The sequence below is a fragment of the Ovis aries genome, chromosome 18 (genome assembly GCF_016772045.2).
Source record: "Ovis aries strain OAR_USU_Benz2616 breed Rambouillet chromosome 18, ARS-UI_Ramb_v3.0, whole genome shotgun sequence".
NCBI classification, from domain to species: Eukaryota; Metazoa; Chordata; class Mammalia; order Artiodactyla; family Bovidae; genus Ovis; species Ovis aries.
In genome coordinates this window covers 62,667,462-62,692,262 of record NC_056071.1, presented here as the reverse complement: position 1 = coordinate 62,692,262, position 24,801 = coordinate 62,667,462, and the positions used below count along the sequence as shown (strand labels likewise).

General features: G+C 49.0%; 1 protein-coding gene across 13 annotated transcripts in view; it reads right to left on the bottom strand.

The window, feature by feature from the left end:
• EVL (Enah/Vasp-like) overlaps positions 1–24,801 on the bottom strand; it is a 144,254-nt gene that overhangs the window by 43,044 nt on the left and 76,409 nt on the right. For 11 of the 13 annotated variants that reach the window (XR_006056917.2, XR_006056918.2, XR_006056919.2 and 8 more), the window contains one exon: positions 4,403–4,571. Coding sequence is in view for 10 of the 13 variants with exons in the window: in XM_027957391.2 (XP_027813192.2) it covers positions 4,403–4,571 (169 nt within the window). In the remaining 3 variants the exon portion in view is untranslated. Of the gene's footprint in view, positions 1–4,402; positions 4,572–6,011 lie in introns of all 13 variants that reach the window. The other 2 variants (XM_060401923.1, XM_042235483.2) reach the window with 2 other exon arrangements.

The window sequence follows — 24,801 nt, the reverse complement described above, 5'->3', positions numbered from 1 at the left end:
CTTTCCTGTATTTTCCCCTCAATATGATGAAGATATTTTCATGAATCTTCTTGTAGATACTTTACTGATTCACTTTTCATATTTAGGTTGACTTCGAATTAATTTGGGGGTACAGCATGAGATGGGGTAAAGTTTTCTTTTTTTTTTTTTTTCTTTTGGTATTGATATCTGATTGTTCTGGTATCATCCATTGAAACGACCATCTTTAGCCCACGAAGTACAATGGTACTTTTGTCATAAATCATGTGACCATATACATACAGGTCTACCTAGACTCTTTAAAAAGATAAAAACAAAAACATTTTGCTTTTTCTCTATTGTGTATCTGCTTTCTATTTCATTAAATTTTACGCTTTACTTTTTCCTTCTATTTTTGCTGGTTAATGTTTTTTTTCTAGCTTCTTGAGATAGAAGCTGGGGTCACTGACTTTTCATTCTTTTTCCAATATGCATTTCTAACTATACATTTCCCTATATGCTGGTTCATCCCACAAGTTTTGCTACATTGCAGTTTCACTATTGTTCTGTCCAAAATACTTTTAAATTTATATTGTGAATTCTTTTTTCTTTTGGTATCATGGATTATTTAATTATATACTGTTTAATTCCTCTGTGATCAAAGGAAACCTCTGTATGATTTTTATCCTGTTACACGTGTTGAGATTGGCTTTGTGGCCTAGAATGCAGTCTATTTTGGTTAATGCTCAATGTGCACTTGAAAAGATTGTATATTCTACTGTGACAGCTTATAGCTTCTATAAATGTAAATTAGGTCAAGTTGGTCAATCATGCTCTTCAAATTTTCTGTGTCTGCTTATTCAGTTTCTTGCAGGTGTCATCAGAATCGCCAACAAGGCTTCTGGATGCTTCTATTTCTTCCTTTAGAACTGCCCATTTTTGCTTTAGCCTACAAATTTAAGATTGTTATATTTTTTTCAGCTGATGCTTTTTATCATTAAATAGGTCCTTTATCTTCAGTAATACTTCTTTGCCTTGAAGTCTATTCTGTATAATATTAACACAGTCACACCATTTTCCTTGGTCAGTGTCTGTAAGGTTTATGCTTTTCCCTCTGTTACTTTTCAACCTGTGTCCTTATATGCTTTATTTTAAAACTAATTCTCCGAGCTTTGGCAGGACTAATCTAGACAATTACTGAAGGTTAAACTTATTTTAAAAGGTCACTTTTTGTGTGTGTGTATCAGAGTCCACAATTACATTTGCACATGTTTTATTTTGAGGAGCGCAGGAACAAGTGGGAGTGACTTCCTGTCCTCTTCAAGGAAGGCTGTGCAACTCCAAATACTGTCTAACATGTTTCTGAGGCCTCTGAGTAAGAACAGTCAAGAGCCCTTTACAGAGAAAGAAGCTGATGGTGGGCAACAATCTTCCTGGCTCACGGGCTCATCTGGGCCTGAAACCTGCAGGGTCTACAGGCTGGCCAAGGCCTCATGTGAGGTCTCACCGCATCCAAACCTCTACCCAGTGACAGGATGTCCTTCCCAGGACGCTTACCAAATGGCCAGCTGGCTCGTGGGCTCACAAAGCAATACACTCTTCCATAGGATCCTTGTTAAACAGTTCTTTCTTTTATGGAGTTTAAACCTTCTTGATTGTAGTATCCATGCAGTATTCCTAGTTCTGTTCTCCGGGCTTCACAGAGGAAGTAAGATTTCCCTTCCATACAGAGAAGGAGCCCTTCAGAGATTTGAAAACTGTGTTCATGTCCCTTTCGGTTTTTCTCTCCCCAGGTATGTATCTCTCGCTACTTCTTCAACGGTTCCACATATTAGCGCTGCTTTCAGACTTCTCACCAGTCTGGCTGCTGTCCTCATTACAGATGCCACGTGGCACTCCGATCTAGTCCTGACGTTCACGGTGAAGTACGACCAGTTCACAGTGGAGCCGAGCAGGACTATAACCTCCCTCCGTCCGCACCTCTACTTCTATTAATGTAGTCTGAGAACTACATTTGGTAGCTAACACTTCCAGTGGACATAATGAACTATCATTCTCCACTAAGCTTTTTTTGGTTTCTTCCCCTCATTCAGGTTAGACCTTGGCTAATGATACTGTCTTACCACTCCTTTTCCCCCACATACAGTCACCTGGTTTTATGTCCACCTATTTTAGCAAAATGGGGGCAAGAATTCTTACAGCATTCTCCTTTTTGGTGTTATTGGGGGAATGAAATAATAGACGTGAAGGGTGCTCCATGAGCCAAAAGGAGCATTAAACACATAAGATATCCCTATCTGGGTATATAAGACCAGGAATCTCTGTTTCTCTGAAGATGCTTGACCTTGTAATCCATATTGCTGGAAAACAGACCTGAGGAAAATAAACTTTTTCTCCTCTGTCCATAAAAGTTATTACAGACCAGGCCTCCTGCCACTCTCTAATGCCTTGGTTTACTGAGAACCTCTTTTGTGTTTCTGACTAACATGCCTGCCCCCACCCCCAGATGCAGGAAAGGCCTCCTCCCAAATGAGCCCCGATATGTGCTTTCCTCTGAAGGAGGCTGAGGCTCCTGAGAACAAGGTTTATGCTGGTTTCAGGGAATCTGGTTCTCCAGTCCCAAGCCCTTCCCACACACCATGGTATCTTCCCAGTGTGCCCTGCAGGGCAACCGAGAGACATGAAGGGAATGGAAAACCTGTCCACTTAGGGACACCCACTGTGATTTAGGAACTGCACGAGGCTGTGGGCTGTATATCGACAGTGAGCACCAGAGTGGAACCGCCTTGGCCCCCACCCATAGGTGTTAGGGAAACGTGTGAGATGTTTTGGTTGTCACTGCAGCTGGGGCTAAAGGTGTCATATGTCCCCGCAGCGTATGGTGTGGTGTGCCTCTAAAAAGCAGAGCAAGAATCGATGAACTTTAAGAACAGGGAAACAGCTTCTAGAAGCTTCCTAGAATAACCTTCCTGCCAGTAAGGCTCAACCCCAAGGGATGGAGATTGACCTGGAGGTGGCCAGGGCTCCAGGTCAGACAGACTCCCTCGGACCAGGGATTCTGAAGTGAGGTTTCGCTCTTCAGCCACAAGAATCTGAAATTCTATCGGACTGTTCTGGCCAAAGCAGAAACCCATTCAACAAGCGACACGCTTTAAAAATAGAGTCTTGGTTTCTGTTCTCTTTTCTATTTGCGAACATGATGATTCTTGCAGAGATAGCAGCTAACCTGCTGCTCAGCTCAGCCGAGGACTGACCGACACGGGCTGCCAGAAGGTGCTATTTAAGGTTTTCACAAATGCTAAACTACAGATCTGTTTATTTCGCTGCTGAAAATGTCCTCGTCAATCTCTGAGAAGAGAGCTGAAGCCCTGACCAAAGTCGCTGTGGTTGCGCCACACGAGCCCTTCGTCTATGTCTGTGTTTCAGCCCGTGTCACATCAGACCACTCTGTCGAGTTATATTACACGACTACCCCGGCACAGGCAGACTTGCCGTGTATTTATTTGCACACGTGCTTATCAGACACACTTATGAACTCGATCATCTGATTTGCCCAGGATGCACTGCTAAGGAGATAAATGATCCCAGAATCTTCAAATCTTCTTGAAGATTTAAGTACCTTCTTGCCTTTCAAAGTAAGACTCAGGGAGTTGGTGGACCAAAAACTCTTCACAGCTATAGGATTGGTTTGGCCAAAAAGTTCACTTGGGTTTTTCCTTAACATCTTTTCTGCAAGATGTTACAGAAAAATCCGAACAAACTTTCTGGCCAGGCCAATATTTATAGGTATGTAGGCAGAGAATGTTGTTGTTTTATTCGCGACAACCCTGACTATTCACTGGAAGGACTGATGCAGAAGCTGAAGCTCCAATACTGTGGCCCTATGATATGAAGAGCTGACTCACTGGAAAAGACCCTGATGCTGGGAAAGATTGAAGGCAAAAGGAGAAGAGGGTGGCAGAGGATAAGACGGTTGGATGGCATCACCAACTCAATGGACATGAATTTGCACAAACTCTGGGAGATAGTGGACGACAGAGGACCCTGGCAGGCTGCAGTCCATGGGGTTGCAAAGAGTCGGACATGACTTAGCAGCTGAACAACAGTAACAAGGCAGAGAGTAATGCTAACACAGTGGCACATTTGTAAAAGCCGTTTCCCACCTACTGTTTTTATTCTAATATGATATCACAACGAGGGAGGCACGGTGCGGATTACTGTCTCTGAGAAAAGAAGCTTAGAAGACAGTGTGCTCAGGGTCTAACACCTTGGAGTATGAAAATATGTAGTCAGGACTTTGAAGCCAGGCCTCTGACTAAACCGTGACCGTGCTGTTCTGGCTGCGCTCCACCACGTCACCACGTCACCATGTCACGTGCGTGTGTATGTGCGCGTGCATGTGTGGCGCAGGCTCGCGGGCATGGCCTGTCCCTCCAGCACTTACCTGCTGATCCTGAAGCTTGACTCCGACGACTCTGAAGGTGTTGCTGGCAGTGTTGTGGTAGATGTTGATCCGGCTGAAGCCCTGCTGGCCAGGTTTGATTGGTACCCATTTCTTACTGGTGTCATCGTAGACCATCACGGAAGCCCGGGCTTGGCAGATACTCTGTTCACTGCAGAGCGAGAGAGAACGTTAAGTGTCGGCCTCAGCCACAAGGGATGGATGCTGGCTTTGTCCTTTTCTGAAATGGAGGCCAGCTGCCACAGAGGAACTCCCTGGTCGCCAGAGCGTCCAACTCCCTACGGAAGGGCTGCTGGGTGAGGTGATGGGTTCTGAGAATTCACAGACCAGGGGAGTGGAGAGGAGCTCCTGGGTCAACGTTTCCATGGAGGTACGTGGAAGAGACTCAGAGCTCTGCCTTCAGGGGAAAAGTGATTGAACGGAAAAAGGAATTTCAGCCATAACGTGCTGTCTACAATATTCCAGGCACAGTGTTAGGTAAGAAAACGCGCTAAAGCACCTAAGCTTCACAACTTAGGAAGCAGCCACTTCTCCTCCCCATTCTGTAGTTGAGAAAAAGCATGGCTTGGAGACTCGGAAAGATTTATACAAATTCACACAGGTATTGGGTGATTTTATCTGGGACCTCCAACCAGTTCTGTCTGACTCTAGAGTACACAGCATCGATAACATTCTTCACAACAGCCGACAAAATGCTCAACTGGTGATGTTACGAGAGTGTAGCTTCACACGAGCTATGCAGACAGTAACATGACTAGGTGAGTGTCTAAAGAACAGAGTGATGGAAATCAAAACAAGCAGATGGCTGCACCCCGTTCACTGGAGACATTTCCAAGCAATTTCCCCTGCTCAGAATATGACAGAAAGCAAGGGAAAAAGCGAAAGAAGCGCCTGGAGAGAGAAGACAGTCATCAGGGAAGTCAGCGTACTACCACGCCTGCCACCAGCTCGGGGCCAGCCTCCCGGGCCTGCCGCCTCTTCACCTTCATCACCTTGAGCATCCACGCTCTCGTCTCTAGTCTGCTGGAAGCCCCTAGTTCAGAAGGTGAGACGTGGCTGTACAGGAAGGCACACCAGCAGCGGTGGGGAGCGGCTGCTAGTGGGAAGGGAGGCCGGAGGAGCACAGCTCAAGAATCCGGAGTGGAAAGCGAAGCCCAGCAGGTCAGGGCCGGTGTCTGAGGAAGTGAAAGTGTGTGCTGTGGGCACAGTCATGAGGAGACGGAGCAGGCAGGACAGTCAGTCAGTCCCGTTACCATATTTAAGGGGCAGGGAGACCGACCACTTGAGGAGGTTCCCTCGGCCCCTTCCTGGTGGTCACCAGGCGGCAAACTTGTGGTTTTATGCGACTGGCCCTCAGCGGCCTGGAACAACCTCAGCTTGGCCTCAGCAGTCAGTGCCCGAGCCTCCCCAGGACCCACTCCCCTAAGACTCCTAGAAGGTGGACGACCACGTGCAGACTACGATTATCTTTAACGGTAATCTGGGCATGTGCACAGACACCCATGCACACATACTGCCTCAACGCACATTCCAAAGCAGTCCAGCCAATGACTTCACGTTCAGAGCCCCCAGACCCCCAGCCCCCAAATACCTCCTCCGCTCCATCTCAGCTGGGCTGCCGCCCCCTCAGCTCCGCCCCGGGGAGCAGCAGTCGGGTCCACCTGATGCCAGCTGTCCCAGCCCTGTGTCGAGGGCTGCCTGTGGTCACACGTATTGGGAGTGCATGATATGGGTTTTGCTCTTCTGAGATCGTGCTACACCTTTTTTTTCATGATTCATTATTCATTCAACAAACAAATAAGGGGAAATCAGTGATGAGCCAAACAGGCAGGGGTTTTCCCAGGAGACAGTCATATCATATTGGCAGGAAGAAGAAAGCAAAACAAAAAGATAACCAGGGACTTCTCTGGGGGTCCAGTGGCTAAGACTCTGCGCTTCCAATGCAGGGGGCCCAGGTCTGACCCCTCGTCAGGGAACTAGATCCCACATGCTACAACTAAGACCCAGCACAGCCAAATAAATACACACCTAAAAATAATTTTTCTTTTTTAAAAAACAAAGCCAAACACAGCACTATGCCCTGCCTTCTCTGAGTTCTGGAGCCTGAAACTTTGTCTCTTTTAGGAGAATATTAGCAAGTTATTCTTGCCTGGAGAATCCTAGGGACAGAGGAGACTGGCGGGCTGCTGTCTATGGAGCTGCACAGAGTCGGACATGACTGAAGTGACTGAGCAGCTAGCTGAGCCCTGTCCTAACGAAGTCTGCTAGGAATCAGAGTGAACTGTACACAGAATCAGCAGACCTTGGTCCAGGTCAAGTCAGAATCCCCCCTGATGGGAACTACTAGTCAGGGTCTGGGCTGAGTGTGTTAACTCACTGCCGCAGCTGTGCTCTGGCCCACGGGGAAGGGAGCCAGCAGGCGCACGCATGCCGGCTCAGGCGCTGGGAGGGACCCTGAGAGCAAGGCACAGGTGCGATCAAGTCAGGGGATCTGAGCCGAAGCCCCAGCTGCGGCACTCACTGGCATGGGATGCAAAAGCCCCAAGATGCCCCTGGGGGAGCAACCAGGAAGGGCGCATGTGGCGGAGACCCTGTACGATGGCCGTGGAGGAGCGCCCTTCAGTTCACCTGCAAAGAGCCTGGCTCCACCAGAGGTCCCAGCTGCTGTCCCTGGACACCCACCACGTCTGCACAGAGGTCATGTTCTCTGCCAACGACTAAATGGTGACAAGGTGACCTGGTCCCTGGTGGGGGCAGGGGTCATCCCCAGGGGAAACCTCCTCCTCTGCCAGGGCCGAACCCGAGATGCTTCCTCCTCAGTCCTTCCTGCCCCCTCTCCTCCTGCAGACCTGCCTCGTGGCCTGAGGCTCTGCGGGCCTCTCCGCTCCCTCCATCCTTCACTGACCTCTAGTAACTAACCTTCCTTGGGGTCTTGGGGCCTGCCTCTTAGGAGACCCAAAGAGACAGCCTGCATGGTACAGGCTCCCCGCAGGCAGGGACACGTAGGTCTCATTCTCTGCAGTCTCAGGACCCTGGCACAGAGCAGGGCCTGATAACTGGCCCCTGTGAAGAGAGCTCTGGAGGGGACCCCACTCTCTCCCGCACAACACGACCCATCTTCTAAAGCAGCCCTAGCCCCCACCGAGCCTCTGATGGATTTGCCAGCCACAGGGACTCCCTGCTTTACACACCAGCCCGTTATGCTACAAAGCAGCTTGAGTTTTCCTTGTCCTCAGGGACAGTCCACTCCGCACCCTCGAGGTGCAGAGGTGTTCCAACAGTTCTGTCTGATCCAGTGGACAAGTGAACAAATGTCTTGGCTCTGGTATCCATCGTTCACATGACAAAGCCACCCCACTCTGCTCTAGGGAGTCCCCCTGGTCACGTGCTCGTTGGGGTCTGGGTCCCACTTCTGGCATGACCCTCTTGTCTTCATCTGACAAGCACAGATGCCAGTGAGGAGTCAAGACACATTCAGTGATGCAGAGATGCCCTCAGTGAGCTCAGAGCTATTCAGGAAAGATGATGAATGATCACACACCTTCTCAGCCTGGAGGGCTTTGGGGAACTGGGGAGACTTTCTGAAGAAACTGCGGTGTGGGTTTAAAGATGCAGAGCTGTCAGCCCCAGGCGGGTTCAGGAAGGGGATGTGGGATTTCAGGCGGGGGAGGCCAGCAGAGGTGGGGGTGAAGGGGGGCGAGGACGGTGTGCTGCACGCGGAGCCAACCCAGCGGCCCCCCACACACCTCCGGGGCTGCTCAGTGGAGATGGTAAGGCATGGGTCCACCACTGTGCTTGCCCCTGGGAGATGCTGAAACATAAACCACTATTTTTAAAGATGTAATTATAGTCACAGGCCCCTCCCCACCGCCCCTCTCTTTTTCAGAACTTCAGGTTCAAATTTAACTTGTAGATTAAAAAAAGAAAAAAAAAAAATCCCTCTTTTTGGACTTCCCTGGTGGTCTAGTGCTTAAGACTCTGCATTTCCAGTACAGGGACACAGGTTCAATCCCTGGTCAGGGAACTAAGATCCCACACACTGCACAGCATGGCCAAATATCCCTAATTCCCCCCCCCCCCCCCGGCCCCATTTGACCAGTGTTTATCTGTCTCTGCTTATTTTATTACCACTAACAAAACCTAAATGCAAGGAAGTACTTCTTTACTTAAGATATGTCTTATTATCCCACTGGGACTTTTGTTTTGTGTTATAGGAGTCAGCATTTTATTTATTATTTTTATTGAGATACAACTGATATATAACATTATACTAGTTTCAGGTGTATGAAATGTTTCACTTTGTTCATATTGCAAAATGATCACCACGGTAAGTCTTATCATCCATCATCATATCTAGTTATAAATTTTTTTTCTTGTTTTAATAACTCTTGATTACTACTCAGCCTAGACACTGTCTCTGAGCGCCATATATTCCCTGTGCCTACTTAACAGCTCCACTTGGGTGAATATGAAACTCTACTACACACACATTTCACATGCACCAGACACTTCACTTGTCCCAATCAGTGTTTTTGAGGAAAGTTAATTTGGTAAATGGGGCCTCCCTGGTGGTGCTGTGGTAAAGAATGTGCCTGCCGATGCAGGAGACGCAGGTTCGAACCGTGGGTCAGGAAGATCCCCTGGAGCAGGGAGTGGCAACACACTCCCTTGTTCTCGCCTGGGAAAATCCCATGGACGGAGCCTGGCGGGCTACAGCGCACGGGGTCCTGAAAGAGCCAGACACCACTTAGCAACTGAACAACAATTTGGTGAACGAGTACTTTCAAAAATGGTTTATTGAGAACAAGTATTTTCAAGTACAGTTTATACTGAATTGTATTTTAAACACATTGATACACGATTCCCTTTAATAAACTGAAAAAGACTATTGCTACCTGCCCAGCCCTAGCCGCCCCTCACTGTGCACCAAGGCTGGTCCTCCTGGTGCTCATCTCAGACATGCTACCTTCACAAGAGCAAACCACCACTGACCAGTGGGGTCCGTCCACCAGGCCCCGTTCACATGGGGCTGCGTTCACATGGACCGCCAGGCTGATGGACTTTCCCCCTGGGACCTGACAGGCTGTTCTGAGCTGGAGGTACAAGCAGAGCTTCTCTCCCAGGAGAAGGCTCTTACAGAGTGAGCGGTCCAAGTCCAGTCTCATTTTGTGCTTTTGTATGGGTATTTGTGGGCCCTGCAAAAAACCCCAGCCTGTAATTCCCTCCCAGGGCTGTGTGAGACGGACAATAACAAAGCCGTGGACGGCTCTCTGGTCAGGGCGTGCTCTGGGCCTCAGTTTCCTCATGGACACCAAGCTGGTTGACCTCAGGGCTCCTCAGACAGCTGAGTTCACGCTGAGCTCTGCCCAGAAGCCCAGCCCCTGGCCAGCAGAGTCAGAGTCTTGTTATTGGTTCAGCAGTTAACTCTTCAGAGACCACTACTGAAATCTCCACTTAAAAGCGGCAAACACACCACAAACTTTCTGCAGACAACTGTGCAATCTACTCAGGGATCTTCCTGGACTTGACCTAAGAAGCCACTGATGCGCTTGTGGATAAAACCAATGCATGGGAAGACGTGGAGAGGGCAGCCTGAAGTCAGTCTCCGCCTCCCCACACCCCCGTCTAGTCCTGGGAAAGCACAGCTTCCATGTCCACCAGCAGCTGGACTCCTGCCCCACCACCCCCTGCATGACCGAGAATGAGCCCTCTGGACCCTGCATGGGCTGGCACTGACACCCCATCCCAGCCACACTCTTTCCTGTGCAGTCCATGTGGAATCCTTTCCACTCTACAAATACCTTTCGGGACCTATTCAGGCATTTACTACGATTTGAAGGACAGAGGATGATGTCCTAAAGTTAGGGTGTGTGCTGCGTCCGACTCTGTGATCCCATGGACTGTATCCCGCCAGACTCCTCTGTCCATTGGATTTTCCTGGCAAGAATACTGGAGTGGGTTGCCATTTCCTCTTCCAGGAGGTCTTTCTGACCCAGGGATCGAACCTGTGTCTCCTGGGTCTCCTGCACTGGCAGGTGGATTCTTTACCACTGCACCACCTGGGAAGCCCTAAAATGATGCAAACCAAGAGGGAACAGACAGCAATAAGGCCACCCCAAGAGGCTTGCCAGAAAACCAAGCCCAGGGGTGAGCCTGGACACTGTCCAGCACTTGGACCTGTAAGGACCAGCCCCTCGGCGCTGTGCTCATCTCTGCCTCTCACCAGGGCTCTAACCCATCTGTCCTGCTTCTCGGCATCTGTGTTAAGCACCGTCGGCCCCACTAGATGACGAGCTCCTTGAGGGCAGGGGGCCTTCCCCTTTGTAAACGTGGTCCCTCGTGTGCTGCAAACTGCTCTGACTGTGCACAAGTGCCCTCATGGTCGTGTGCCCGTGGGAACATTCCACCTACAATCCTACTCTGTTTATTCTCAGAGAGGCAGTAAGTAACTGCCAAACAGAAGCATCTGCTGCAGATTACCATCAGTGCTGTGGGTCTCACTGCGGCCTGGGATCTTGAGTCAGGAAACCGCAAGGCTGAGGTGGGCCTGCTGCAGAGTGAGGCTCCCTGGAGGCCAGTGGGGGAGAGATCTGCTGCTCTGGGAAGGCGCGCGCTGGCCCCCGGGTCCCCTAGGAGCGCACTCAGGTCCAGTCACACCTCACCCTCCCCACCGGCCCTGCTCAGCCTGACCCAGGGGGTCCACCCCCTCTAGACTGAACACCTCACACTGTCCCGACCAACAACCTGGCTTTGCCTGGGACTGAGGGGCTTCCTGGGAGGCGGGGCAGGACGCTCAGCACTAAGACCAGGACAGTCCCAGGCACAGAGGGGTAAGTGGTTAGACCACCGGGAGGGCCCTCTTCCTCTCCCTCTCCCATGAAAACACGCCGAGCCTGAGCCTGACTGCTGTAAGCTGATAGGAGCTGGCACCCGCTTCCGACTCCCAGCTGCTGCCTCCAGCTCTCATTTCTCTTCCGTCAAGCTGAGATATATGATACCTGGGAAGACAGACCCGCACAACAGTGGCAGGTACAGTAGGTGGTGTGAAGAAAGGTCACCCAGAGGCTCTTCAGTGGGGCTGTGGCATCGCCCTCTCAGGAGGTGACACAGGAGGGCACATGGGCACAGCAGGGCTCAGAGGCCCAGCGTGGGGGATGCCCCTGCAGCACGGCCCAAGCCTCTGGCGGTGAGCCTCCACCTGGGGGCTCAGGGCACAGGCAGGACCCGACGGCCCGTGTCCTGCCAGGATGCTCAGGGTGACTCTCCAGGCTATCTCAGGTCTCACCTCATGCCGATGTGCCATCTGCTTAAGCCAGCACCTCCCTCGTCCGGGACGGTTTCTCTTCCCTACACAAACAGTTTGCATCCCACCGTCTCAGCTCAGGTCGGTGCTACTGCCTCCAGGAAACCCCTACCCTGCTTACTGCCACTGTCCTGAAGGTCTGTTGATTTTCTCTGTCTTGCATGAGGCAGGTTTTTTGTGGTTTGTTTCAAAAATACTGTTCATCTCTGGAGCCCCAGTGACTGCTCAATAATAATCTTTGCATAAATGCTTGCTTTTGGGTGTCCCTAGTTTTGCCAGGTATCATATTTCTCAGCCTCTTTAGGGATTCTTTGGGGTGGACGTGAGGGGTAGGGGACGGGACCAAGACTCCCGTAAGACTGGGTCACTACTGCTTTCTCTTCCTGCATCAATCTGACAAACCACGAGAACATCCCTTTTCCTGAGTACTGACTATGCACCAAGTATATGCCCATGCCTGGTACCTAGAAACTGGATGTCTGAACAGAGGCCGTGGTTTGCGTCCTCAAGGGGAGGCGCATGGCCCACCGCACTCCAGGGGTGCAGAGGGGGGCGGGGTGAACAGGAAGAACACGACATACAGGTGGGAGTGGGTAGCCGTTTTTTAACACCACATCAGGAAGCACATTCAGCTGCCTTCTCTCTGAGACACAAACTTGATGACTGGAGTGGATGCCAGATCTTCCCAGTGGGAAGGGACATTCCCCTTGTTAACAAGTAAATCCCCTCTGCTGCTGCTGCTACGTCACTTCAGTCGTGTCCGACTCTGTGCGACCCCAGAGCCGGCAGCCCACCAGACTCCCCCTGTCCCTGGGATTCTCCAGGCAAGAACACTGGAGTGGGTTGCCATTTCCTTCTCCAATGCATGAAAGTGAAAAGTGAAAGTGAAGTCGCTCAGTCGTGTCCGACTTTTAGCGACCCCATGGATTGCAGCCTACCCGGCTCCTCCATCTGTGGGATTTTCCAAGAGAGAGTACTGGAGTGGGGTGCCATTGCCTTCTCCCCTCTAGGGTGACCTTTTTTCTCTTAATGTGAACGGACCTGGAACAGATTTGATACTTTGTTCTAAACTTAAAAATGTTCATTCTGAAACAGTTGATGACTGTGAGAAGCAGGCTTGGGTTCCCATGATGCCGCCACCCCACTTGGCCCAGGAACTGCGATGTCACCTCAGAAAGCTACTGAGCTCAAGAGGCCCCGGCACCCCAGCCCTCTCCTTGGCCAGTGGGAGCTGCCAGCCTAGATTCTTGCTTGCCTTTTGTAGTTCAGTCATACAACCATTTTACAGAAGTGGTCCTCAAATGTTTTTTGGTCTCAGGGCCCCTTTACACCCATATAAATACTTGAAGATGGTAGCTAATTATTACAGAAATGCAAATCAAAACTACAATGAGGTATCGCCTCACACCAGTCAGAATGGCCATCATTAAAAAGTCTATGAACAAATGCTGGAGAGGGTGTGGAGAAAATGGAGCCCTCCTACACTGCCGGTGGGAACATAAATTGGCGCAGCCACTATGGAGAACAGTATGGAAATATCTCAAAAAACTAAAAACAAAGTTCCCATATGACCCAGCAATCCTACTCCTGGGCAGACATCCGAAAAAAACTATAATTAAAAAAGATACGTGCACCCCTATGTCCAGAGTAGCACTATTCACAATAGCCAAGACACGGAAACACCCTCCACGTCCACTGACAGTGGAGTGGATGAAGAAGAGGTGGTACATAGATGCCGTGGAATATTACTGAGCCACACAGAAGGATACATAATGCCATTTGCAGCAACACAGAGGCACCTAGCGATGATCAGCCTAAGTGAAGACAGGGAGAGACTGATACCATGTAATATCGCTTACATGCGGAATCTGAAATGTGACACGAATGTACTTATCCATGACACAGAGACAGACTCAGACACAGAGAGCAGACTCGGGCTTGCCAGCGGGGGCTGCAAGGGGCCACTGGAGGGGTGGACTGTGCTCTGGGATGGGCAGAGGCAAACTCTCCCATGTGGAATGGACAGACGAGGCCCTGCTGTGCAGCACAGGGAGCTAGACTCAGCATCCTGTGATAAACCATACTGGGAAAGAAGATGAAAAAGAATGCATATGTGCGTGTGATCACTCTTGTGTGTGGCAGAAATTAACACAGCATTGTGAATCAGCTACACTTCAATAAAGTAAGTTTTAAAAAATTACTGAGGGAGCCAAAAAGCTTCTGTTTATGGAGATTAAGTCTATCTATATTTATCGTATCTGAAATTAAACCTAAGAATTTGAAAAAACGCAAGCACACATTTCCTTGGCTGGCGCAGTGACAATGTCAACTCATGTCATAGAGCCTCTGGAAAATTCTACCGTGCACTCATGAGATGAGACTGGAAAAGGAGAATAACGTCTCAGTATTATTACAAACACAGTTTTGACTCAGAGCCCGAAGAGGGTAGGTCTTCTGAGCACATTTTGGGAACTGCTGCGCCACAGGAATGAAAATAATAAATCAGACATCACCGAGCAACACGCAGAATCTCAAATGGTGACTAAGGCCCAGTTTTGTGAGTGTGCCAATTAAAGAAAGGCTTTGGGTAAACGAGGAATAAATTCAGTGTCAAGCCCCCAAATCCTTTCTGCCATCCAAGCTGGTCGGGAGGGCCAGACTGCCAGGCCACGTGTGGCCAAGGCTGCCGGTCTCTCCTCACTCCGCCGCCAGAGTCCCAGATGCCTGGACAGCTGGCTCTGCTTCTCTGGGAAGCCCGGTAGAATCCGGAACACACACTCTGACCAACTGTTGAGAGTCTGACACCCTCAGCCTGAGCCCGTCTCAAGCCTTCCCACTCTGCCTCTCGAGGCCACCCAGCTGACAGGCCAGGTGGACACAAGGGCGGCTCCAACCTCAGAGACACTTTCTAGTTCCAATATATGCCTGTGTCCCCGAGTCTGTGTGGAAGGGAAGCAGGGGTCCACAGGCTCGGGGGCCTCTGAGGGGATCTGGCCGGGCCAAGGAACGGGGCAGTACATGCATCTCCGAGGGTAAGCTTAAAGCCTGGCGACGAGACCAGGCTGAGCCCAGCTGAGCCCCTGATCACAGGCTCGGGCTGACACCTGAGTGAGTGTGTGCCATCCCGGGGCACGCGGGCAGGCCCAGACCCCGCGCCCGAGCAGCTCTAGGCTGGGAGGGGAGGGGCGAAGGAAGGATGACCGCCAGCAACGTGGGCACTGCAGGAGGGCTGAGGCGTGGTCTGACCAGTGGGAACTGGAGACGACACAGAGTAACAGAGACTAGCAGCCTTGATTCAAACTCGGATTCCGGGCAAGTTCCTTTGAGAGGTTACAGACGAGCTTGCTGCTGCTGCTGCTAAGTCACTTCAGTCGTGTCCGACTCTGTGAGACCCCTCAGCTTTTGAAAACACGAGAGGCCTGGCTTTAGACCCCACCTCTCCCAACAGTGTGCCCTGGAGCTGGTAAGCTGTTAAGCTGACTCTGCTGACCCCTGTCCTTACCAGCGAGATGGAATAGCAGCGGGAACCACAGAGGACGAGGTTAAATACAACATACATCAGACCACGTGATGAGCACAATGCCTGGCAGAGAACTGGAAACTGGGTACCGCTGTTATTTTCTCTTTTAAGGGGTCAGCTGTCAAAGTCTAGCCCGGCTCTCGGGCACTTCCTGCCTCAGGACATCCCAGGAGATGCTCTGGAGATCAGAACAGGACAGCAAAGTCTCAAGACGCTCTTCAGTGGCCGGGCCCCACAGCCCTGCTGCAGGGGCAGCCCCCTGACAGCCTGAGGGCCGGGGCCTCGCGGGGCGGGGGCCCCAGAAAACCCGGCCTGCGCTTTGGCTGGACCACTAACTCACTCACACAGAAGCTCTGCCCTGACTCTGGGCCTCAGTTTCCCCATCCGTGCACCTCAGAGCTGGACTAAATCAGTAGTTTTCAGATTTCAAGGTATTATCACCAGCAACAACTTTTTCCCCCCTTAAACAAATATGGAGGAATACTTAAAACAAGATAAGAGAGGGCGAATCTGGCTGACGAGGAGGCTAACGTGCCTGAAGCACCACTCCCCTGGGCGCCCTACTGCAGGTGGAGGGCCTCGAGTTGCTTGCAAGATGGAGACTTACAAGCCTGCTCCGGTTTTAACGGTTTAGGAGTGGCTCTGCTCCCTCCTCGTTTCCTTCTGATATTGTTTTCTGCCTTCAGCAGCAGACAGGATGGAGTACACTGAGCTTCCCACAGTGTAGCTTTCGGCTGATGATGACTTTGGTCCCTGCCCTCTGTGGAAGCTGACGTGCCTTTAAAGAGGCAAGTCTTGTTTGCCACAGCTCTACTCACAAATCCCGCAAAGCTCAGGGGAATGACTGAAATGATATAAAACTGGCTGCAGGGACTTCCGGGATGGTCCAGTATGAGACTCTGCGCTTTCAACGTAGGGGGCCTGGGTTCAATCCCTGGTCAGAGAACTAGATTCTACATGGCGCAACTAAAGATCCCACGTACTGCAACGAAGACCGCAGATCCTGAATGCTGCAGCTAAGACCCGGCGCAGCCAACTAAGTAAATGTTAAAGGAAAGGAAAACCAGCTGCAAAGGAGCAGGAGAGGCCAACTGCGTCCCTGGGCTTTGTGAGCCGCTGGGCCTGGAGGAAGGGGCTCTTGGCAGCCTGGCTGAGGCCCTCAGGGTACGGTGGGGTATGCTGCGATGGCCAAAGCTCCCCTGCTGACCAGGAGCGTTGGACGGGCCCCCTTACTGTTCTGTCCCTGTCGTAACTCCCCGCAGACCGCCTACAGAGAGCCCACTCGGCATCCCGGGAGAACCTCCTAACATGGCTGTCCTGTGCTGGGTAGGCTCTCCTGGCCCTCAACCAGCCATGCGGCCCTGAGCAAAGCTCCAAGGCTGGTCAGAGGCCAGGCCTCCTTGCCCCCTGAACAGCAGTGATGACCCTTCCCGAGCCGACCACCCGACATGGTTGAAAGAATCAAACGAGAACACTGGTCAAACAGCAGTCTGGGAACTGAGAAGGAATCTTTAAAGGGGAAGGAGTATAACTTATGCTGAGACGAAGGGCTGCCATGAGTCGATGAAGTTCAGTGCCCCAGATCCCAGAGGATAAAGCTCTGTCTTATGATCCAGTCTCCCATGGGATCTCAGGGTGGGGGAGAATCAAGTCTGAGTCGCAATCTCACCTTCGCAAAGAGTAGCTCACAACTACCAGGGCAGGACGCGGACTGGCTGGTGCCCACACACGTGCCAAACCACCGCAGCCCAGGCCATCCGCTGCCTACACTCAGCTCCAAGGGCCTTGGGTAGGTCGGGGCTCTGCTGAGATAGCCCATGCGGTCTCCACCTGTACAAAAGGCACCCCAGTCCCTCCCTCTGTGCCCAGGATTCAGAGAACACCCCTGAGTATTCTCAGGCCATTCTAGACAGAAGAGCACCTCTGAGCCAAATCCCAGACCCTGAGATAGCTCGGAGCCCCCCACCAACCGAGCCAGGAGTCTGACTTCTGAGGAAGTGCTTCTGCCACACACACACACACACACTCATATACACACAGCGCCACTAACAGCAACTGGCAACCAGAGGCACAGGCTGGTGCAGTGGATGGACCACGGACGGAGCGGGCGGCTCCATCGTAACCATAACTGTCTAGTGGTCATGAGTCCTCCTGCCCTCTGGCCTCGGTCTCCCTATCAGTGCAACCGGGGGACCTGGGGAGGCTGCCATGTTCCCTCGGGCTGTACACCGCTACGGCTGCAGGTCTGCTCCTGAGGTCCCCCTGTCCCCTGCGGTCCCCGTACTCACACAGTGGTCATGGCTGCAAGTCTGCAGGACAGGGAGCCCGAGGAGATGAGTCCCGAGTTCCCGCCAGGCCAGCTGACCTGAGCGCACAGACTCTGGGAAGGCAGCAACTCAAGTTTTAGACTCTACTTGAAACCAAACAGGAAAAGGAAGCTGAACCAGAGACAAAGGGGAAACAAGCCCCAGTTGAGAACTGAAACCTAGGCAGAAAACAGAGAAACAGAGCTTGTGGCACAGAACCCCCAGTGTGGGCGGCCCGTGTGCCAGGCTGCAGCCTCGCACTCCGGCACTTTCTGCAGGGGCCGGGCAGGTGGGCGCGGTGCAGAGAAGGCCAAGGCCCTGGCTCCCCACCTGTCCCGACTCGGGGGCCCAGCATCGATGGCTCCCTAGACACTTTCGGAAAGGCACCTGGCCCATCCTCCAGCGTGCACACACGCCATGATGGCATTACAGCTGGGGACGGCCTCACGGTTTACTCGCTAATGAACTCCGTACTTCTGTTAGGGAGACGCTTCTCATGAATGGTGACACTTCTGTCATCGGTGGCCTGAAAGGAAAATATCTGAGGGGTGATGGAAGCCTGGCCTTGTCACCGGCTTGTTAAGGGAACCTGGGCTTGTGTTTCCTCTGCTGAAAAATGGGGTTAATCATCCTCGGTCCGCCTGTCTCCACTGGGTTCTCAGGAAGGTAAGATCCACTCCCCAGCTTTCATTCAGAACTGACTGAGAACCCTCCAAGCGTCATGCGTTGTGCCAGAAACTGGAGACAAAACACCGACCTGAATGGCAACTCTTGTCCTTGAAGGGCTTTGACTGTTGAGAAAGGAAGCGACTGACAGGTTAGCAAATTGATGTGTTAAGATGTTATTACCAATAGAGCAGAAAACAGCTGTTCCGAGTATGGTACAATAGAAAGAGTGCTTCTAACTGGAGAGCTGAGAGCACAGTCAGTGAGAGCCGAGTGCCGAAAATGCATTTTCAAAGGGTTTCAAAGATACGCATCTCCCTTTAAAAGCAGCTTTAGGTTGCAAACCACAAACTTTGACATATTGTGGCTTTTTTTCTTAGTTCAAAATATTTTCTATTTTACCCTGTGACTCTTTTATATACAGATTCTTGAGAAATACTTTAATTCCCAAACGTTCGGTGCTATCCTACTTCTGTTATTATTGTTTATTTCTAACTTAATACTCGGAGAAGGCAATGGCAACCCACTCCAGTGTTCTTGCCTGGAGAATCCCAGGGACGGGGGAGCCTGATGGGCTACCATCTATGGGGTCGCACAGAGTCGGACTCGACTGAGTGACTTCACTTTCACGCATTGGAGAAGGCAATGGCAACCCACTCCAGTGTTCTTGCCTGGAAAATCCCATGGACAGGGGAGCCTGGTAGGCTGCAGTCCATGGGGTCGCTGAGTCGGACTCGACTGAGCGACTTCACTTTCACTTTTCACTTTCATGCATTGGAGAAGGCAATGGCAACCCACTCCAGTGTTCTTGCCTGAAGAACCCCAGGGATGGGGGAGCCTGGTAGGCTGCAGTCCATGGGGTCGCTGAGTCGGACACGACTGAGCGACTTCACTTTCACTTTTTACTTGCATGCATTGGAGAAGGAAATGGCAACCCACTCCAGTGTTCTTACCTGGAGAATCCCAGGGACGGGGGAGCCTGACGGGCTACCATCTATGGGGTCGCACAGAGTCGGACACGACTGACGTGAATCAGCAGAACTTAATTCTACTGTGGTCAAAGAACGTACACAGGAGTCTTTCTTCATTTTCCCTGTATGACTTCAATCCTTATAAATTTATGGAGGCTTGCTCAACGGCCCAGGAGGTGGTTGATCTTGGTGACCATACTACATGCACAAGATGGTGTGTTCTGACGTTGGGTGCAGGGGTCAAAAAACGTCCAGCAAGTGAAGGTGCTTAACAGTTTGGTTCAGATCTTATGTCCGTATTGGTCTGCTGTCATTGCTGACTATTTCTGTCTAACTGCTGTTACCAACTGCTGACACAAGAGTGTTACAACCTTCGACCCTGATTGGGGGTTTGTCTATTTCTGTCAAATGGTTTTCCTCCACGTATTTTGAAGCTCTTGTTAGGTACATATATTTTTAAGGCTATTCTATCTTCTGGATGAATGGCCCTTTTGATCAGTATAAAATGCCCCTCTTCATTGCTGCTAACACTGTCTTTAAGGTTACTCTATCTGATATTAATGCAACCATTCAAACTTCCTTCTGCTCACTGTTTGCCTGGTGTATCTTTTTCTGTCCTTATAAATTTTTTTACTGCTAAAACAAGTCACCACAAACTTATGCCTTGTAACAGCACAAATTTATTACCTTAGTTTTATAAGATAATAGTAGGCCAGCCATCTGACACTGATCTCATGGCCTCACTGGGCTTGACCAAGGTGTTGGAAAGTTCAACAGGCTCTTCTGGAGGCTCAAAAGGAGAACAATTTCCTGGCCTTTTTACAGCTTCCACCTGAAGCTTCCACCTGCACTCCTTGGCTAATGCTAAACATATATATTATGAAATAATCACCACAATCAAGCTAATGAGCATACCCACCTCTACCTGTTAATTGGAGTATTTAGTCCATTTACATTTATTGATGTGTTTGGGTAGAAGCCTATCGTTTTGCTATTTTTTCTGTTTATCTAATTTGTTTTTGGTTTCCCTGTTACTCCTTTTCTGCATTCTTTCGGGTAAACTAAATACTCTTTAAAACTCCATTTTAACTTTTCTATACTGTTGACTTTTTTAGCTATTCCTCTTCACATTATTTTTTAGAGATCTTTCTAGGCATTTAAATATACATTCTTAACTTTGCACAGTATATTTAGAATATTACACTAATGTAAAACATAAGAACTTTACAGAGTGCATAAATCCACTCCCATCCTTAATGGTATAGTTCAGTCGCTCAGTTGTGTCCGACTCTTTGTGACCCCATGGACTGCAGCACGCCAGGACTCCCTGTCCATCACCAACTCCTGGAATCCACCCAAATCCATGTCCATTAACTCAGTGATGCCATCCAACTGTCTCAGTACAATGTCATATGTGCCTGTCTTTTTTAAATACGAAAGTCTTTTATAGTTCAGTTCAGTTCAATGGCTCAGTCGTGTCCGACTCTTTGCGACCCCATGAATCGCAGCACACCAGGCCTCCCTGTCCATCACCAACTCCCGGAGTTCACTCAGACTCACGTCTATCAAGTCCGTGATGTCATCCAGCCATCTCATTCTCTGTTGTCCCCTTCTCCTCCTGCCCCAATCCCTCTCAGCATCAGAGTCTTTTCTAATGAGTCAACTCTTCCCATGAGGTGACCAAAGTACTGGATTTTCAGCTTTAGCATCATTCCTTCCAAAGTAATCCCCAGGGCTGATCTCCTTCAGAAAGGACTGGTTGGATCTCCTTGGAGTCCAAGGGACTCTCAAGAGTCTTCTCCAACACCACAGTTCAAAAGCATCAATTCTTCGGCCCTCAGCCTTCTTCACAGTCCAACTCTCACATCCATACATGACCAAAGGAAAAACCACAGCCTTGACTAGACAGACCTTAGTCGGCAAAGTAATGTCTCTGCTTTTGAATATGCTGTCTAGGTTGGTCATAACTTTTCTTCCAAGGAGTAAGTGTGTTTTAATTTCATGGCTGCAATCACCATCTGCAGTGATTTTGGAGCCCCCAAAAATAAAGTCTGACACTGTTTACACTGTTTCTCCATCTATTTCCCATGAAGTGATGGGACTGGATGCCATGATCTTCATTTTCTGAATGTTGAACTTTAGGCCAACTTTTTCACTCTCCACTTTCACTTTCATCAAGAGGCTTTTAGTTCCTCTTCACTTTCTGCCATAAGGGTGGTGTCATCTGCACATCTGAGGTTATTGATATTTCTCCCGGCAGTCTTGATTGTAGCTTGTGTTTCTTCCAGTCCGGCGTTTCATTTTTCTTCAGACTGAGGAACTGCAATTAGCATTTCTTATACATCAGGGATGCTGGCAATAAAATCTCTTACCCTTCTTTTATTGGAATATCTTTGTTTTGCTTAACATACTCAAAGGCATTTTTTTTTTTCTGAATAGAGAATGTTGAGTTTTTTTTTTTTTTTTTTCTATCAGCACCTCAAAAATGTTCTACTGTCTGCTGGCATCCACAGCATCTGACGGAAGTCAGCCATCATTCACATCATCATCCTCTCTACGTAATCCTTCTTCTGGCCACCTTTAATATTTTCTCTCTTTCTTTGGTTTCCAGCAGTTGTGACTGTGATGGCCTCCGGCGTGGTTCTCTTTATATTTATCCTGCTAGGGTTTACTGGAATTCTTGGATGTTTAAGTTCAGGCTTTTCACCAAACATGGGACATTTTGATAATTATTTCTTTAAACAATTTTTTCCTGTCCCATTGTTCCCTTTTCCCTCCAGAATTCTGATTCTACACATGTAGACCTCTTTTACTATCTCACAAGTCACCAAGGCTGCTAATTTTTTTCAGTACTATTTTCCTGTTTCTTAGATTAGATGATTCCTATTGGTTCATTTCCAAGTCCACCAACACTTCCTGGTGCTGTCTCTGATCCACCTGTAATCTAGTCCAGTGAATTTTCCGGCTGGGCCACACAGCTTGCAGAGTCTCAGTCCCCTGACTAGGGACTGAATCCGTGCCCCCTGCTGTGGGAGCATGCAGTCCCAACTACTCGACCACCAGGGAATATTCCATCATCCAGTGAATTTTAAACCTTTATTTCTAGGGCTATAGTTTCCATTTGGCAAATTTTTAATAATTTCCATTTCTCTTTCTCCATCTGTTTGGTCTTTTTATCCATCATTCCCTTTAAGTCTTTGAACATATTTTTATACCAGCAACTTTGAAGTACTTGTCTGCTAGTTCCAACTTCAGAGCCACCTGTCTACTGATTTTTCCCCTTATGTATATAGGTCACATCTTCTGACTGTACGTCCAGGAATTTATACATCTGACACTGTTATGATACACTCAGAGTCTGGATTATGGTGTCTTCCTTTAAAGATACTGAGCTTGTCTCGGCTCTTAGGTCCATTATTGGCAGGTCCTTTCCATGCTCTCAAGCTTGGATTAATTCTTTCTCAGGTTCTGGTTCCACTTTGAATTCAGTCCTAGGGTGTGTCCCTTTCTCAAGGGCATAGTCCTTATTCCTAAAGTGCAGCTGTTCTGGGGTCTCACCTGAATGCCGAGGTGCTCAGTGAGGTCTCTTCATTTGGGCTGACAGGCATCTCCAGCATCTCCCAGCACTGCCTGACCTTGGACATCATTCAGCTCCCAGCCCTACAGAAGGCCATCTGTGTGGAGTCTCATGGAGAGTCTCACTCTACTCATTCACAGCAGCCCTCAGCCAGCAACCTGAAGTGAATCCCTACACAAAACTCAAGCTGGCTTCCGCTTCCCTATTTCCTTGCCCTTGCAATGTCCAGCTATTTCAGAAGCTTGGAATCCCAACATCTGACTGCTGAGCTCACTAAGATCAACTTTTAGCTTGGGTTCCACCATTCTGTGCCAGGACCAGAAGCAAACTGCAGGTAGAAAGCTAGACCAATGGTGGGGCTTATCTCGGGGGCATCTCCACTCAGAGTACTGTGCTGCCTGTTCAGTGCTTGAAAACTGTTAAGAATTTAGTATTTCGGATGAGTTTCAATATCCTCCATCAATTCAGGAATCTTGAATGCTTTGTTCAGTTTCAAAGTTGTTTCTGTCAAGATGACAAGTCTATAACAATTACTCTGTCACAGCCAGAAGCAGAAGTTCATTATGATTATTAAAGTATCAACAGGCACTATTTTTCATTTCCTGAGCATTTCCTAAAGATACCAGTCTGAGTTTAAAGATCATTATTATGGAAATGTGCCTTTTACTTTCATCCTTCATTTCGTCTGCTCTCCAAACATGTTTCTACTCTCTTTTTTTTGCTTCAATAAACAGGTTAACAGGTAAGAGTGAATTTTGGGGGGCATTAAAAAAAAAAAACCCTCTACCATCTGGCTTTAATACAGCACTTGAGTGGAAGAATTCTGAGATGGAGCAAGGAACGTGGAAAGATCTATGGCCAGAGATTTTGAGATACGGAGTCTAGCCCATGCTTCATTACTGGCATGCTGTTTGTCCTTAGGCATTCACTTCCTCCATGTTTGACCTAGCTGCCTCATGTTCAACTATGGGTTGCAGGTGCAGCACCAGTTTCTAAGTCGACTGTGTCAGGGAAATAGAAAATGTTGGAAAAGTAGGATAGGGGCTGTTGACACTTGAAGAGCAATTTAGTGAGACAGTTAAAAAAATGTTCTGTTTAAGGAAGCACCTTATAATGTGTTACTACGAATTGAGTTCAGCATCTAGTAAGCTGTTCTGAATATACTAGGTACAGGGTAGATGCTGACTGCATCAATAAATATACCAATAAAGAAATGAAGCCAAGGGGCACCAAATCTCACATAGGATATTAAATTAAATGCTAAGGCACAGCTCTTGATCATGCTCAATAAATGACAACTATACTGACTTGAATTGAAAGAGGTATTTTCCACGTGGCTAGATCCCAAAAGGAAGCAGAATGGTTGAAAATAAATTAGGGAGCTATACTAAAAGATAGCTTACTTGGGAAATGTAGTTAAGATCCAGTTGCCATGAGGCTTAAGTCACCGGTTGATTTTAGTTTCCTTTTCTCTAAACAGACTAATCTCTCTTCTACTTAGTCTTGGTGGGATATTTGAGCATAAAAGCATCTTTGTTTATATAATCATGCTTATATAATACTGGCTTTTCATGAGAATTTGTGTTAAAAAGAAGGCAGAGTGTTCTGAGTAGAAGGTCCTTCTGAGTAGAAGATCCGTGTGTTCTAGGAGCAGAGAAAAAGAGGACAGAGAAATGACTACACAGAATTAGTGACCATCACTGGTTCCCTTCTCCTTCATTTCTTTATTCATATATTTATTCATGAGCTCAACATCTACCCTGCACCGACTATACCCTGAACAGCGTTACTAGGTGCTGAGCTCAATTCGCAGTAACACATTATAGGGTGCTTCCTTAAACAGAATTTCATAACTGTCTCACTGATTTACTCTTCAAGTGTCCAGAGCAATTAGCAAGCTTCATGACCAACTGCAGTCAGACTTTTGTCCTCTAAGACCCAATTTACATATTGCCTCTTCAAGGAGGCACTTAGTGGCCCCCACACCCCCAGAAAAAGTCATTCCTGCTGCTGTGTTTCTTCAGCACTTAACAACATT